The sequence below is a fragment of the Megalobrama amblycephala genome, linkage group LG9, assembly GCF_018812025.1.
Source record: "Megalobrama amblycephala isolate DHTTF-2021 linkage group LG9, ASM1881202v1, whole genome shotgun sequence".
In the NCBI taxonomy this organism is placed as follows: Eukaryota; Metazoa; Chordata; class Actinopteri; order Cypriniformes; family Xenocyprididae; genus Megalobrama; species Megalobrama amblycephala.
Genome location: NC_063052.1, coordinates 23973654 through 23991005, shown reverse-complemented (window position 1 = coordinate 23991005; position 17352 = coordinate 23973654). Strand labels below are relative to the sequence as shown.

The 17352-nt window shown below is 43.8% G+C and overlaps 1 protein-coding gene across 8 annotated transcripts in view; it reads left to right on the top strand.

Moving 5' to 3' along the window:
* Positions 1-17352, top strand: part of cspg5b (chondroitin sulfate proteoglycan 5b) — a 49641-nt gene that overhangs the window by 19968 nt on the left and 12321 nt on the right. For 3 of the 8 annotated variants that reach the window (XM_048202240.1, XM_048202237.1, XM_048202244.1), the window contains exons 2-5: positions 874-1714; positions 6239-6427; positions 9066-9219; positions 9712-9768. In XM_048202240.1, coding sequence (XP_048058197.1) covers positions 874-1714; positions 6239-6427; positions 9066-9219; positions 9712-9768 — 1241 coding nt within the window. The remainder of the gene's footprint in view (positions 1-873; positions 1715-6238; positions 6428-9065; positions 9220-9711; positions 9769-17352) is intronic. The other 5 variants (XM_048202242.1, XM_048202239.1, XM_048202243.1 and 2 more) reach the window with 3 other exon arrangements.

Below are 17352 nucleotides of genomic sequence, written 5' to 3'. Positions count from 1 at the left end.
ATTGGATCAAAAGGAAATGCCTCCAAAAGACAATCAATTAGGTCAGTGAGATTTTTTTTTTTTTTTTTTTTTTTTTTTTTTTCTCCAGTGTAAGGGGAATTCCCTATTGTGTGTTTATCTTTGTGCATTAAAGCTTACCCAGCTCTCTCTCCAGACTGACCAATGCATGTCTCAACCTACAGCCCTTAATCCTAATCTGAATCCCAATCCTGGCCCAAGCTCAGTGGGGTACATTAGTAAATCAGAGCTCCTAATCCAGCTACCACAAGCCGCTTTGGAAAGAAATCTGGGGCCTCACACACAGAAGTGTATAATTAAGCAGATTTGTCTGTGTGTGTGTGTGTGTGTGTGTGTGTGTGTGTGTGTGTGTGTGTGTGTGTGTGTGTGTGTGTGTGTGTGTGTGTGTGTGTGTGTGAGATAGAGTATATATTTTGTCTTTTGTTCTCTCTCTGCGTGACTGTGGAGTTGCTGAGTTTGTAGTATGGTAATAAGTGATTGCTTGTGAAGGTGTTCTTATACTGCTTGGATTTCTCACAAACTAAAACCTTACTGATTTCTCAGAGCACTAACCACACACAAGGATTTTAGGATGCTTAGCCCTGTAATGGAGAAGTGAATGAGATATGCTTAATTCAATATATTTTAAAATATAATTCATTTCTGTGATGCAAAGCTGAATTTTCAGCATCATTACTCTAGTCTTCAGTGTCACATGATCCTTCAGAAAGCATTCTAATATTCTGGTATGTGAAAACGGGAGTAGAAATGGAGAAATGAATTCCCAGTATTGGTAAATAAATTAATTGAACAAGCAGCAAAAATCAATTGAGTTATAATGTTGTGACCTAAATTTGTTTTTTTTGCTTTTTTCAGGCAGTTCATTTATCTCCAATTCTACTGGCACTAACTCCTCAGACTTGAATGGGGTGGGGCTTAAGCCTGCACTTCCTGGTGAGGCCACACCTATTGCCCAGGCCCACGTTCACTCTCGGAAACCACGAGCTGGAGAGGAGTCAGGCAGTGGTGGAGAAACCTCAACCAGTGCTGCGATGGACATCAGTGTTAACTCAGCTGAAAGGGAACACCTCATTGATCTGCCAATAGATGGCATAGCTGCCCGGCTGCCCACTCTGGCTGAACCCCGGACACTTGGCCTGTCCCAGCTAGACCTTAGCGAGGAGGGAATTGAGGACAGCGGCCCTCGCTGGAAGAGCGAGAAACTACAAGCAGATGGGACGTTGTTTGAGGTCACGATTCCTCCTACAGAGTTTACTGATTCCCAAGTAAAAGAAGTCATCACGGTGAATTTTTACAACCCTTCTCATGAACAGCACATTGTCCATGATCCTCCTGCTTGGTTTCAGGAGCTCCAGGGAGGAGATGCAACCTCCTGGACACTTTCTGATTTTTATGATTATCTGTCACCTGAATATTCTCCTACCGAAGTTTACCTAGAGGAGAGCCAACCAACGCCACCTAACATGGAAGATGAAAACGTTCCTCTCGTTGCCAGCAACACCAGAGTTTTTACCCCTGATGATAGTGGATCTGGAGAAACTTCACCTGGAGTATCAGTCGTGCTTAACAACTCTGGTTGTCTTCTTGGATTTGTGCGTATCAATAACACATGTGTCTCACCGTGCGACATCTTCACCAGTTACTGCTTCAATGGGGGACAGTGTTATGTGGTTGAGGGTATTGGTGCCTTTTGCCGGTAAGACGCACACATACAATGTGTAAATGCCCCTTCACAGCAAGAACAATAACTATAACAATAACTAGAAACATTCAGTTTTTTTATAAGCGGCTTTGCAGTTATGTCATCTGCCACTTTAAAGGGTTAGTTCATCCAAAAATGAAAATTCTGTCATTAATTACTCACCCTTATGTCGTTCCACACCGGTAAGACCTTCGTTCATCTTCGCAACACAAATTATTTAAGATATTTTGATGAAATCAAAGAGGTAAATGACTCGTCCATAGACAGCAATATAACCACCACTTTCAAGGTCCAGAAAGGTACTGAAGACATCGTTTTAACAGTCAACATGACTGCAGTGGTTCAACCTTAATTTTATGAAGCAACGAGAGTACTTTTTTTGTGTGCAAAAACAAACAAAAATAATGACTTTATTCAACAATATCTTCTCTTCTGTGTCATTCTCTTATGTTGTTTACGTCCAGCACATCCAGGTTCTATGTCAGAACACTGCCTCTTTATTGGCCGGCTCCAGCATCAGCATGACACACATGCGTTGTACTGCTCACATGTGCAGCTTTGGCCAATACTGAGCCGGAAGCCTTCACTGTGCTTACTGCGTCAACTGCGTAAGGATAATGACAGAGAAGAGAAGAGATTGTTGAATAAAGTCATTATTTTTGTTTTGTTTTTGTGCACAAAGTATTCTCGTCGCTTCATAAAATTGAGGTTGAACCACTGCAGTCACATTGACTGTTTTAACAACGTTTTTAGTACCTTTCTGGACCTTGAAAGTGGTGGTTATATTGCGGTCTATGGACAAGTCATATACCTCTCGGATTTCATCAAAAATATCTTTAATAATTTGTGTTGCTAAGATGAACAAACGGGTATGGAACAACATGAGTAATTAATGACAGAAATTTCATTTTTGGGTGAGCTAACCCTTTAAATACTCAAGCTCTTGAAAGTCCATTGGATTCTGGCTGTCAATGTTATTGTTTATCAGCTGGAAAAAAATGGTTTTGAAAGTGATTCTTTCCCCTGTGTTGTTATTGTTATAGCTGTGGTGTGCACTTCCCCATTCTCATAGGTTTAGAACGATTATTAAAACTTTATAGTTATAGTGATTGTCCTTCAAACGCTGATGAGTTTGAAGAGATGACTCAATCCTTTAGTTGTGTTCATGCATCTGTTCATGATGCGGGATTATGTTTGTTTTACATTTTCAAGAGAAGCTTAGTGCTGGTCTCTCAAATGTCCCAAAATCAATGTTGGGATTGAAGACTGATTTAGTCTCAATTGAAGGCATATCTTGGGAACAGTAGTAAAACAGCCTACCCTGAATGATCTTGAAACTGGGCCAAGCTCATGCAAGCATGTGGGTCTGGGCTAACCAGGTCATGCAAGCATTTTTACACTGTGCATCAGTTGCTATAGGGTTTAAAGGAAAGCTTTTAGGCCTTTTATCTAAATGCTCATTATACAATGCTGTGATCCTAATGTAACAACACCACTCTGACATTTTTATTATTGTGTATATGTATAACTTATTGGTTTTATGTATATAGTCAGACAGGCCACATCATTGTTTAAGTTCTCCAAGATGTTGCTGCGTGAACATGAAGGTGTCTCTATTGCTGTAGGTTGAGGAAATGTTTGGTTACAAAACTACAGCAACAGCACACTTATGTAACTTATTATTTTCCTTCCATCTGCTAGAAATATCAGTGATCATTAGCCGTTGCCTTAAACATGCTTGGTCCAGTACGTGTTGTGCGGTTGGGTAGAACAGAACCAGCTAGTTCTCCAGGTTTTTCATCAGTGTCCTTCAAAAGTCTATCTACCATTATTAAATACAAATATTTTATGAAATTCCAAGAATTAACATTAATGCTATTAACACTAATAATTTCAATAGTGTAATAATAACCTATTTTTTTCTGGTTTGACACACTGATATTTGATACTGATATACCTCATTCTTGACATGATTTGGGTTGAATTCCTGCATATACATTAAGAATGTTTAGCATTTATCTCACTCGCATTCAACTCCTAAAATTTGAGTACCACACTCTGAAATTTTCCAAGCCTGTCTTCGTGGCTTGGCAGCATGTCACTCTATATTAAACCAGCCTCCACTTCTGCCACAACCTTACTCTGAGGCCCATGCAGACCCTTATTAAACATTTGCTCAAAGGGATTTGGGTCAGAGCCCAGATCTGTGAATGTGTGTATTTCAGTTTAAGAGCTAAAGACCCCGTTTCAAGCTGGTGGTCTGAGCCATAATAGTGAGGTTTGGGGAATCTTATTTGTGTGTAGTGAAGCCTCAAGGCTAGATGATGTGATGTGTTAAACTGCTGTGTTATAGAGCATTTAGGGCACTAGCTTTACGCGGGATACTGCCCACACTCTTATATCCACAGCTTTAAAGTTTAAAATTAAATCAAAATCAATCTTTTCTTCCTTTCCTTATTGTAATGGATCAGTTCTCATTACTCCAAAGAAAAGAATAGTTTGACTTTGTAATCTTTACTTTAAAATAATCAAATATTTGCTTTTGTTTCATATTCATTTTATATTTATATATATTATATAATATAATAATAATAATAATAATATATATATATATATATATATATATATATATATATATATATATATATATATATATATATATATATATATATATATATATATAACAATAATAAAAATAAATTAAAAATCAAGATCAGTAATTAAGTAAAATGTCTATTTTCCATTTATTTGTAATAAGAATACATTAGGTATTGTTTAGTTATTTTTATTTTTATTTTTATAAATAAGATAAACGATTAGGAAAAAAAATCACTTTGTTCTTTATTTTATCTATTTTATTTTATTTATTTCATTGTTTTTATTACAAAGTAAAATGTATAAACAGATTTATTTACTAATCTATTTTAATTAATTTTTATTTTATTTTTAATTTAATGAAAATGTTTAAATGATTAGATAAAATAGTCTTTTTTTTTTTTTTTAGCAAACTCCCATTCAGTCTGGGTCCATTCTAGTATGTAATGGCAACTTTCAATCAGATTTTGGTGTGTGGCACATGCCTCGGGGCTGTCTTGTTGATCGATGAGAGAAAGCGTGACAGGGTGCTGTCTACACTAATGGGGTCAGTGCTATTAGAAACGTCCAGGTTTCCATCTGTAGGGCATGTAAAGAATGACCTATTAGATGAACATACAATTTGAGGGGATCCAGAGGGTGGTGGGGGTTTAATTATTTGCTGATATGTGTGTATTTGCTGAAATGGTAAATGTTTCTGTTTAGACCATAAAACTGAGTTTAAAATTGATCTCTTTTGGCTAAAGAGTAAACATGGTCTACATACACACTGACCAATGATTTCCTCTGCAGTATTGATGGGCCTTTCACTCATTACAAAATTTACCCATAGGCTACTGCGTGTAAGTGTATATCTGTGGTTTGTGCTTGACCAGAATATTGCATGTTTGTTAGTCTGACATTTATGACATGATTTGGCTTAATTTCTAGCTATTTTCGAGCAAAAACATGCAATATCACATCTATAATGTAATTTACTCAATAGAGACTTTATTGAACTGTCATATAAAATCCATATCACACTTTTTTTTTTTTTTTCTTCTTTTTTTTTGGAGTATCAACATGGCTGCAATTTACCTGCCAGCTTCTGTCTCAACTGACAAACCATATGGGCTAATATAACAGATCAAGCATCTTCAATAAGATATTGAATCTCTCAGACACCATAACTGACAACACTTTTATAATTTTGTAAATGAGATCATTTGGAAATCTATTTTAGTAGCTGTGAAGGTGCTTTATTCTCTGTGGGACCAGCACAAATAGAGCAGCACATACACATCCTTGACAGGGCCATCTGTCCAGTCATGCAGCTGTATGCTCTGTAGGACTAACCTTGCAGAAGAATCATTTTAAAGATAAATGGGTCAACAGGCCACATAACCCTCACAGCACACTTATAGTGAACAAGGATACGTAAATCTATATTATTTATCTCCCTTTCTTGTGTTTGTCATGGCCAGTTTGTTGAAATGTCTAGTTAAGATCACACACAGTTATGACAACTTGTCCTTTATATTAACGCACACACTCCCCTTGGAAAAATCACTTCAAGATTTCAATTTTCCATCAAAAACCGAAGATTTCAATATGAACTCATCACATAACATTATATAGCCATTTTATTTCTCCTAAGGAATATTAGGAGGAACAAACATGCTCTCCTGTGCTATAAAAAGCAACATTTGAGTAATACAATTAAATTAAATGATTATTTAATCAAATAATTCTCAGTCTAGTTTCTATTATATTTAATTTCCGTTCAATTTCTATTGCAGTCCAAAATTTTTGACCAGATTTCCTTCTGTGTTCATATAGAATGCATTGTCTCAAATTCTGTTTATAGACTGTTATTTCATGTGAAAGATGTTGTATACGTTGCATAGCTTTCTCTTTCTTTCTAACATCTCTCTTGTTTTGCAGGTGTAACATTCAGGAGTATATATGGAACAAGGGTTCCAGGTGTGAGTCGGTTATTTCAGACTTCCAAGTGATGTGTATAGCAGTGGGTGGGGCTGCCATCATGTTGCTCCTCCTCTTCATGGTTATAGTCTTTTTCTCCAAGAGGCTGCACGTGCTTAAGACTGAAAACCGACGTCTTCGCAAGCATGGGTAAAATTACATGTAAACTCGCACTCCTTAGGACACTTCCTTAGTCTTATGAGTCTTAGTTTCATAATTGATGGTTTAAAGAGGACCTATTATGCCCCTTTTCACAAGATGTAATATAAGTCTCTGGTGTCTCCAGAATGTGTCTGTGAAGTTTCAGCTCAAAATACCCCACAGATCATTTATTATAGCTTGTCAAATGTGCCCCTTTTTGGGTGTGAGAGGGCCGAGCTTTAACCGCTCGCACTTTGGATACTCAACAACAACAAAGCTGGAGAATCTCACACAGCCAAAATGATGTTTGTCATTTTTTTTGTCATTGTTCAAACCAGAGTTGGACACTGATGGAAAGACTCAGGAAGAAGTTACAACTTTTGGTCCCACTTTATATTAAGTGGCCTTAACTACTATGTATTTACATCAAAAAATAAGTACATTGTACTTATTGGGTTCATATTGAATTGCAAAACACTTTTTCTGCTATTGAATTGGGATACGGGTAAGTTTAGGTGGTATGGGTAGGTTTAAGGGTAGGGGTAAGGTGTAAGGGATGGGTCAACAGTGTAATTATAAATGTAATTACAGAAATTAATTACAGATGTAATTACATGCAGGTGTTTTTCAAATATAAGTACAATATAAAAACATGTATGTACACAATAAGTGCATTGTATCAAATCATTAATTTAAATGTAAGTACATAGTAGTTAAGGCCACTTAATATAAAGTGGGACCCAACTTTTAGAATGCGACTGGATGTTTCTGAATGGATAATGGATAAATTTATGTAGTTTATTTCTGTAGGAGTTGATTCAACACATTAACTAGCATACCGTCGTGTTAAAGGAGTTCACTTTCAAATGAAAATTAGCTCAAGCTTTACTCTCCTTCAAGCCATCCTACGCCTTACCCTTTTAAACTTACAGAAAAAAAACGGAACTGGCATCGCGTCAGTTCCGTAAGTTGAAATGGGGAGGGCGTAGGACGTACAGCGGAAGCTTTTTGAAGAATACAGAAGGTGGTCTGGCGGAAGCTAGATGTTTTACTTCATAACTTGTTTTTTTTACACAAACGCATTGCTTCACTTCAGAAGGCTTTTATTAACCTTCGGGAGCCGTGTGGAATATGTTTATGATGGATGGAGACACTTTCTTCAGCTCATACTCGTTTGGTAACGCATACTGCAATTATAAAGCTTGGATGCGTCAGGATATTTATTAATATTTTTACGATTGTGTTCATCAGAAAGAAGAAAGTCCTATACACCTAGCAAGACTTGAGAGTGAGTAAAGCTTGGGGTAATTTTCATTTGAAAGTGAAATAATCCTTTAATCATTTGTGCAAATCCAGCATTGAACTGACCCTTGTTTGTGAAGCAGTCTGGTGTAAAAGTATTTGTGCAAATATGACTCTTTACCGACTTTCTTTTGCACATTTCCTTCATAATTGAAATTCAACCATGGTGTCCTCAGTGGCTCAGATGCAGAGAGTCTATGGAGACTCTTATGTTCATTGGTACATCCAATAACTGAACATTTGTAATGTTTTATTGGTGCAGACATTGTATATCTCCAGCTGCTACAGCAAGTAAACAGAAATGGCGGACTGTGCTGCAGATCTCTCAGGGGGGTATCTATGCTAACAGGGCAAAAAAAGGAGTGGTTGAATTTTAACCATTATAGGCTGGTTGTTTACACACTGTGGACACACATCAGTGTTCAAACACCTTTATAAAAGTGAATTTTGCATAATAGGTCCTCTTTAAATATCACTTGATTGAGCTGAATACATTTTGGCACATACACACTGGAGTACAATAAAATGTACAGTGTTAATATGGGATTTGAACACAATGATATCACCCTTCTATCCTAAAAGTAGGCCAATCTGACAGTGCAACACAAGTGTGTGTGTGTGACTGAGAGGGTGACCTATATACTGTGCAGCCAAAGGCATTTAAACAGTCCAAGAGAGGGGTGAGATGGAGAGCAGAGGAGTGGAAGAGAAGAGAGGATAAAGGGAGAGGAGATAAAGGGAAGGGAGCATTGTGATATAGACAGGATGACAACAGTGAAAAGTCTAAGTTTGAGTTCCAATCTGCTGCAGGTAATATCTGTGTGCATGTGTGCTTGCTTGCATACAGTGTGTAGCAGAAACAACATGAGATTTTAATCCAGTGCATTAAATATAGCAAAAATGTCCAAGTTAAAGACCCTATGGAATTACAATCAAAGTTTTGCTTGTAGCTCGTTTGTTTGCTTTGAGGGCATCTATGTACTGAGTTTGCTTGAGAAAATTGTCACAGCTACTTTTATACGCCTGTCAATAAAAGATAAGCTAACCAGCCAAATCTTTCAGAAAGAAGAAAGTCAAATACACCTAAGATGGCTTGAGAGCAGGAATACACTTTTACTGTATTTTTGATCAAGTAAATGCAGTTTTGGTGGGTATAAGATTCTTAAAAAAATTTAAAACCAACCACAAACTTTTTAACAGTCGTGTATATCAACACAGGAAAGAAAGTCTGTGCTTAACAAAAGCATTTAATTAGATCTTTAATGGTCGTATCTCCCCAAATTAAGCTCTCGTTTAATTGATCAATCTATTTTATTATCTCTTGTTCTCTCTCTTTATCTTTCAGTAAATGCCGTCCAAAGTCGGAGCAGCACATCGATAACTTCTCGCTGTCCACCGTCGCAGAGGGCTCTCAGGCAAATGTAAGGAAACTGTGTGACACCCCGACTAACCTCCCCCATGCCCGTGCTTTGGCTTACTATGATAACATTATGTGTCAGGTAACTTCCTCTCCTGTCTTCCCTGCTGTTTTCCACTCTGCATGAGAAAATGCTCACTCTGTCTCTGTTGATTTAGGAGGTATACTTATTGTTTTACTCTTTTCTTTGTGTGGGAGATCTTTCTTTTCCATTCTTTTCTTCATCATTAAGATAATGATAAATAGAGATACCATCTTCTTCCTCCCTATCTCTTTGCCCCCTGAGGCCATGTGAAGTACTACAGCTGGATTATTTTATGCGTTTCCAAACATACTGATCATATTAGCGGTTGTGTAGTGTGGTTGGGCAATCAATGCAATGATTGTCAAATGGTTAAAACTAAATTGGAGTTTTAGTCCTAACTGTTTTTTTTTTTTTTTTTTTTTTTACAAGATACAATTAATATAATGGAATACCTGCTGAGGCTGATGTCGATTTAATTAAGAGGACATGATAACAAAGTATTAGAAGTGTGTCAGTAGAGTAATCCTCTCTCGCCACCCCACTCCTTAGAAAACCATGAGCAGATACACGTGGGAATATAAACCCAATGAGGATCCCTGCAGTGAGGTAAGATGACTCGAACTGACCTCCTCCCCGTGTGCTTTGAAGCCCTGCTGATTCAAATAAAGCGCTTTAATCCTGTCGCTTCATTATTACTCACCTTGAAAAGTCTACTATCATAGTTAAAACACTTCTCTTTTTCTCTCTCTCCCTCTCTCTCTTCCTGAGAAATGATATAGAAAAGCAATAAAATTTAGTGGATAAAAATAGAGTAAAAATGTCCTCACCGTAGTTGGTATTGTGACTTTTTAGTGTGAGAACTTGATTACTATAGCTTAACTTCATCTTGTTAGCCAGCGTAGTGTCACTGTGTCAACTGTTTAACTTCTCGCGTCATCCAAAGCACTAACAACATAGTGACCTTGTTAAAATTTGTTTTGACTACCCTACTTGTACTTCTGGGTGCACAAACCATGTAATGTCTATACCATTTTTGTTGTTGTTGTTTTTTGTACCATCTGAACTATTTAATTGTGTGTGCTTATTTTGCTTGTAGATTACCTTTGTCGTCATGTAATGCCCTGTTAATCTTTAAAAAACACAGTTAATTTAATAACTTGAACTCAGGGTTTCTACACAGTTTACTAGTCTATTCAGTTAAAATAATACATTTCTAAAAATAAATTTGTAAAACATGACTGAATGAATTCCAGGTTCACATTTTCATTATGCTGAACTATTTCTTTATAATAACTTTTGAACTTCACTAAACAAATGTTTACTTAAATGCCACTCAGACCAGCAATGGATAAAAGAGCAGACTGTAAATCAGACTGTACTTTGCTGTTTGGTGATCATACAAAATCAAACCACATTTACAGTATCAAACTGATGTGTCAGATGTGAATATATGCAGGTTATAAAGCATTTTAGGTTTCTTCTCATCATATAAGTGCATGTTTATCACTTTGAGAGAACCATTGAGGAAAAAAAAGAGAAAATTAAAATATTTATAGATTAATGTACTGTATACCAAATATAATGCTAAATATAATGCTGAATGAACCATTTGTTAAATATGGTCTGAAAAATCTACTGAGAGGTTGAGAAATTTGAGTCTGGAAAAGTATAGAATTTTGAAATGGAAAAATATGTAGGAACCCTGTGATCTTTAGAAAATCTGTAAATGAAAATCATTTAATACTGTACATTATAATGTTGTGTATCTTCACATTTGTAGCATCCCAGGCATATGGAAGCCCATTTCTACTACATAATAAAAAAGACAGAGTCATAATTTTGGGATTAAAAAAACATTATGGAATTTTAAAATTATGGAATACTAAGTCATTATGAGAGTCGAAATAAGATAAAAAATGATGCCTAAATTCACTTGTACTTGTAAAACAATTGATTTTCAATTTGTACCGTGGTATTTTAACTTCTATTTTGAGAAAGAAGTAAAATAGTTGGAATTAAAACCTGGAAATATTTAGTAGTTTATCAAAACTGTAATTTTAAAATCAGTGTAAAATCAGTGTATTCTCAATAGTAATATACAAAAATAACTGTCTTTTTGATATCATGGGCTTTTCACACTCCCGCCCTATTCGGACGGGATTAGTTTTACGTGGGGAGGTGGAGTAAAGTAATTTTACCTCAGGATGTCTGTAATATTAATTGGCCAATTTGCACGGGACAAGACATCTCAGTAAAACTAGCAGAAGTGGGAGGGGTAACTTGATTTACGCACTGCCGTCACCTCCCTGATGTGGGTATACGTTGCTTCCTGATACAATGTGTGAAAACACATATAATCTAAATATATAAACTATGAATAACAGTTAGGTCCGATTTATTAATTAAATTGTCCCACCACCTACAACACATGAATGTTTCTTTAAGTGCTTCCATGCTTGAAAAATGCGCAGAAAACGTACTCGGTTACTAACGTAACCTCGGTTCCCTGAGATACGGAACGAGTACTGCGAATGGGGAAAGGTCTCCCTTTTTCCCCACTGCTGAAGCCTTTTTCAACAACTTGTCTATGAGTGAACCAATGACGGCGCGGCATAGCTGCGCGGCCTATGGCGACAAAGCGCGCGAATATTCCCGCCGAAATGGGCGGGGTTAGGGGCTATATAAGCAGGCGTTTTGCCATAGGATTTCAGTGTAATTGACTGAAGTGACGACCCTGAAGCCGCAGCCTCGTGGCACGGCAAGTGACGCAGTACTCGTTCCGTATCTCAGGGAACCAAGGTTACGTTAGTAACCAAGTACGTTCCCTTTCGATACTTCACTCGTACTGCGTATGGGGAACGAATTCAACCACGCCGTGCCACGGCTGGGAACGATATAGCCTGAAATTGGACACATGGGAGTGGGTCCAAAAGACAAGCGAGAAGGCAAAGCCTTAATCGAACCCTAGTTACACTTAAGGAAATAATTCCTGGGGTTGTGTGAGGCGGAACTCGCCAGAGGCCGCTTAATCACACTGAAAGAACCCGAGCTTGCAAGGTCGGGACATCGAGATGATAGAATCTGACAAAAGTGGACGGCGAAGACCAGCCGGCCGCCTCACAGATGTCTTGAATGGAAACTCCGTTGGACCAAGCCCACGAGGAAGCCATTCCTCTAGTGGAGTGGGCCCTGACTCCTATGGGGCAGTCTGCACCCAGTGAGGAGTAGCACAGGTTAATAGCGTCCACTATCCAACGGGAAAGGCGCTGTTTTGAGACCGGAGACCCTTTGGTGCGGCCACCAAAACAAACAAAGAGCTGATCCGACTGCCTGAAAGGCTGCGATCGCTCCACATAGGTCCTCAATGCCCTGACTGGGCAGAGTAGCTCTAGCTCTCGTTCATCCGCCGAGGGAGGAAGAGCAGAAAGCGAGATGACCTGAGCTCTAAACGGGGTTGAGAGCACCTTAGGAACGTAGCCATGCCTAGGTTTCAGAACGACCTTCGAAGTCTCCAGGCCCAAATTCAAGGCATGCAGGGCTCACAGAGAGGGCCTGCAAATCGCCAACGCGCTTAACCGATGCCAGTGCTAACAGCAGAGCGGTCTTTAGCGTTAGGGGCCTGAGATCGGCTGAACCCATTGGCTCAAAGGGGGCTCCCTTTAAGGCCCTGAGGACCAGCGAGAGGTCCCAAGTGGGAACGGTGAGGGGGCGAGGAGGATTCAATCGCCTAGCACTCCTCAGGAAACGGATTATAAGGCCGTTACGTCCCACTGATTGGCCAGCAATGGGAGCATGGAACGCCGCAATGGCTGCTACGTAAACCTTAAAAGTAGAAAGGGGGGGCCCCATTTCCAAGCGTTCTTGGAGGAAAGACAGTATGAAGGATACGTCACTCTCCACAGGGTCTATGTTGCGTGAGGAACACCAATCAACAAAGACAGACCATTTCTGGTCATAGAGGCGTCTCGTGGATGGGGCTCTAGCCTGAGAAATGGTATTTAGGACGTCCCCGGGGAGGCTGGTCGGCTCCCATCGAGGGACCAGAGGTGCAGAGCCCAAAGCTCCGGCTGTGGGTGCCAGATCATTCTGTTTGCCTGAGAGAGGAGGTCCCGTCTCAGGGGAATCGGCCACGGGGCTCTCAGGGAGAGCTTGAACAGCTCCGAGGACCAAACCTGGTTCCTCCAGAGCGGGACCACCAGAAGGACTCTGTCTTGGTCTTCTCTGATGCGCCTGATGACCTGAGGGATCAGTGCGATCGGAGGGAAGGCGTAAAGGAGCGTGCTTGGGCCATGTATGGGCCAGAGCATCGACTTCCTTCGAGAAAAATGTTGGGCAATGAGAGTTGTCTTCTGAGGCGAAGAGGTCTATCTCTGCCCTCCCGAAGAACTCCCAAATCTTGAGGACCACTTGGGGGTGGAGCATCCACTCGTCAGAGGGGATGTTGCTCCGTGACAACATGTCTGCGCCCAGATTGTTCCTGCCAGGAACATGAGTCGCTCTGAGCGACTGAAGCCTCGGAAGAGCCCATTCCAGAAGACGTTTCGCCAGAGCGCATAAGCGGCTGGACGAGAGACCGCCCTGGTGGTTTAAATATGACACCACTGTCATACTGTCCGATCGGACTAGAACATGACGTCCTGTCAAGTGAGCCTGAAAAGACTGAAGGGCCTTCATCACTGCTAGCATCTCTAGACAGTTGATGTGTAGACGACTTTCCTCGTGACTCCACGAGCCGAAGGCCGGTCTGCCCTCGCACACAGCGCCCCAACCCGAGTTGGAAGCGTCCGTTGAGAGCACCGTCCTTCGTGAGACCGCCTGTAAGGGTACTCCGCGCTTGAACCACATAGGGTCCATCCAAGGTTTCAGGGCTAGAAGACAGGCCTGATTGACTTTGAGACATAAGCGGCCGTGCCGCCAGGCGCTGGGAGGAACCCGGAACTTCAACCAGTACTGAAGAGGCCGCATCCGAAGAAGGCCGAGCTGCAGCACCGGGGAGGCGGAAGCCATCAGCCCTAGTAGCCTCTGGAAAAACTTCAGAGGGAGACAGGCTTTGTTCTTGATTGAGGCCGTGAGCTGCTGAATCGCTAGAGCATGCTCCGGCGAGACTACTGCCGTCATGCGGACTGAGTCGAAAACTGCCCCCAGAAACGAGATTCGCTGGGTGGGACACAGCGAGCTCTTGGCTAAGTTGACCCTGAGACCCAGACATTGTAAATGGCTGAGGAGCACGGATCTGTGGTGTTCCAGCTCGGTTCGCGAATGGGCTAGAATGAGCCAGTCGTCGAGATAATTTAGGACCCGGATTCCCATTTGCCTCAGAGGGGAAAGCGCCGCGTCCATGCACTTGGTGAAAGTGCGAGGAGCCAGAGACAGCCCGAAGGGCAGGACCGTATATTGGTACGCCACTCCCTCGTATGCGAATCTCAAGAATCGTCTGTGACGGGGGGCTATCTGGATGTGAAAATACGCATCCTTCAGGTCCAGCGAGCAGAACCAGTCCTCGGGGCAAATGTGCGTGAGGATCTGTTTCAGCGTCAGCATTTTGAACTTCCGTCTCATGAGGGAGTGATTCAAAAGTCTGAGGTCTAGAATGGGTCTGAGACCACCATCCTTCTTGGGGACCAGAAAGTAGCGGCTGTAAAAGCCTGACTCGCTCTCTGTCGGGGAAACTATTTCCACAGCTCCCTTTCTTAGCAACGTCATGACTTCGGTTCGGAGGACATGCGCGTCGTCCGGATTGACCGAGGTTTGAAGCACCCCGCCGAAGCGAGGGGGCCGTCGTGCAAACTGGAGCGAGTAGCCCTGGGTTACGATCCCCATAACCCATTCTGACACATCGGGGATGGCCTGCCAGGCCTCGGCCCGAGTGGCAAGGGGTTGAATGATATCGGGCGACAGACCGCCGTTGAGGGGGTCGTACACCGAGAGAGGTGGAAGAGGAAATTTGCTCTTTTTTTTTTTTGATGAGGTAAAATATTGTTCGCCGTGAAAACGGCGTTTAGGGTGGGCGCAACAGGTGTGGGCCCAGCTGTCACTTGGAGCATGTTTCCCACGCCCGGAATTAAACGAGGCGGAGGGGAAATTACTCTTGGGAGCTTTTGGGGCTGTCCGGTCGCAACGGGACGATTCCCCCATCCTCTTCCTTCCTGACGAATCAGGACGACTTCGGAGGCACCGGGTCCAGCACAATCTTGGGCCGGGGTCCCTGGCATCTCGGGAAGGGAGGGCGCTTCGCAGGGCGCGAGCGCTGGCGGTGCTCCTTGGGTGGCGCTGCCTGTGTTGCGGGTGGAGCTGGCTTGTTCTGCTGAGCCGGCGCAGTCCTGGGGCGGCTGGACGCAGAAGCAGAGCTGGAGCGCTTAGGCAAGAAATGCCTCATAGCCTGAGATGATTTCTGCGCAGCAGTAAAGCGCTCGGTGAAGCCGTCCACTGCAGGCCCGAAGAGACCAGAGGGAGAGACCGGGGCGTCTAGGAAGGCCGTCTTGTCCAGGTCCTTGATCTCCGTAAGGTTGAGCCACAGGTGGCGCTCCAAAACTACCAGGCTGGCCATGGAACGCCCGATGGCCTGGGCCGTGGCCTTCGTGGCTCGCAGGGCAAGGTCGGTGGCGCTGCGAAGATCCTTGAAAGCCGGCGCATCAATTCCAGACTCGTCCAGCGAGCGGAGGAGTTTGGCCTGGAAGACCTGGGGGCATGGGTCTTGGGGCTTGCCCAGGCAGGCGACGCACTCGCTGTGTCCGTCGCTATCGTGCGGGGGGCCCTGCACGTAGCACATGAGTGACGGGGCATCGGGAGATGCCAGTGCCGTGAAAACGGCAGTTGGGTGGCTCTTTGTAGAGCGGCGAGGGCCGCGGAAGCTCTTAGAAGCGGTGAAAACTGAAACTGAAATATGGCCATTGTATGAAGCGCGGAGGCAGCCTGGCCCGCCGAGGTGTAAGCCCGTCCAGCCAAAGTAGAGGTGGTCCGACAGGGCTTGGAAGGAAGGGCCCTCTTGGTCTTCCATCCCACAGCCGCGGGAGGGCAGAGGTGAGCAGCCACCGCTTCGTCTAGGGGTGGCAGGTGCTCGTATTCCTTCTCTTCGGCGCCATCGACGGCGGTGAGGGCGGAGCGGTGCGTTGTATGAAGGCGGGCGGAATACGAAGCGCGCCACGACTTCGTGAGCTCCTCGTGGACCTCGGGGAAAAAGGGCGCTGAGCGCTGGCGAGGTGCTTGGTGGCGGCCTGGCAGGAACCACTCGTCCAGGCGGCTGCGAGACGGCTCCTCTGGAGGGGCCCACTCGAGGTCCAGCTCTTCCACGGCTCTGGACAGGATGCGGAATAGTTCATGCCCTGGCCGTGCTCAATGGGCTCCAAGGGAGGCGGGGGAGCGGGGTCATCCGGCTCACCAACCCATGCTTCCGCTTCGGAAGCCGCAAGTGACATGGAGTCATCCTGCTCGTCGTCTGTTCCTCCGAATGAGACGAGGTCACTTGCTTCGGCAGAGGGACGCTGCTCAGGGCGAGAGAACAGAACGGGAGAGAGTTCCCTCGGAGGAGAGGGCGAGGCACGCGGGGGCTGGGCCGGCGTGAGCTCGCCTAACTCCGGGCGCTGAGTCGCTCTACCCCGCTGTCTCTTCCTGGCCGGTTCGCGGGAGGAAGGAGACGGGAGGGCGCGAGCGGCGAGATCGCCCTCCGTGAAGAAGGCGACCCGCAAGCGCAGGGAACTGAGACTCATGCACTCACAGTGCGGGCATGAGTCTCCAGCAAGCGCGCCGTCCGCATGGGGCTTGCCCAGGCAGGCGACGCACTCGCTGTGTCCGTCGCTATCGTGCGGGGGGCCCTGCACGTAGCACATGAGTGACGGGGCATCGGGAGATGCCAGTGCCGTGAAAACGGCAGTTGGGTGGCTCTTTGTAGAGCGGCGAGGGCCGCGGAAGCTCTTAGAAGCGGTGAAAACTGCTGTGGAAACGCTCTTTTAGAGCGGCGTTAAGCCGCGGGTGAAGCTCTCAGGCGGCGCGCCGGATGGCGGCAGGGGACGCACAGGAAGCGGCCGGGAGCGGGAAGCAGGAGGCGGCGGCTAGACGACGGCGCTGCAGCTGCAGTCAGTGAAGGCGCCGGCGCTGTCCTCGTCCGGCGAATCCAGGCGAGTCCGCTGCGGGAGCCTCTTCAGACGGCGGCGAGAGCTGTCAGGAAGGCGGCGAGCTTCTTCGGCTTCAGGC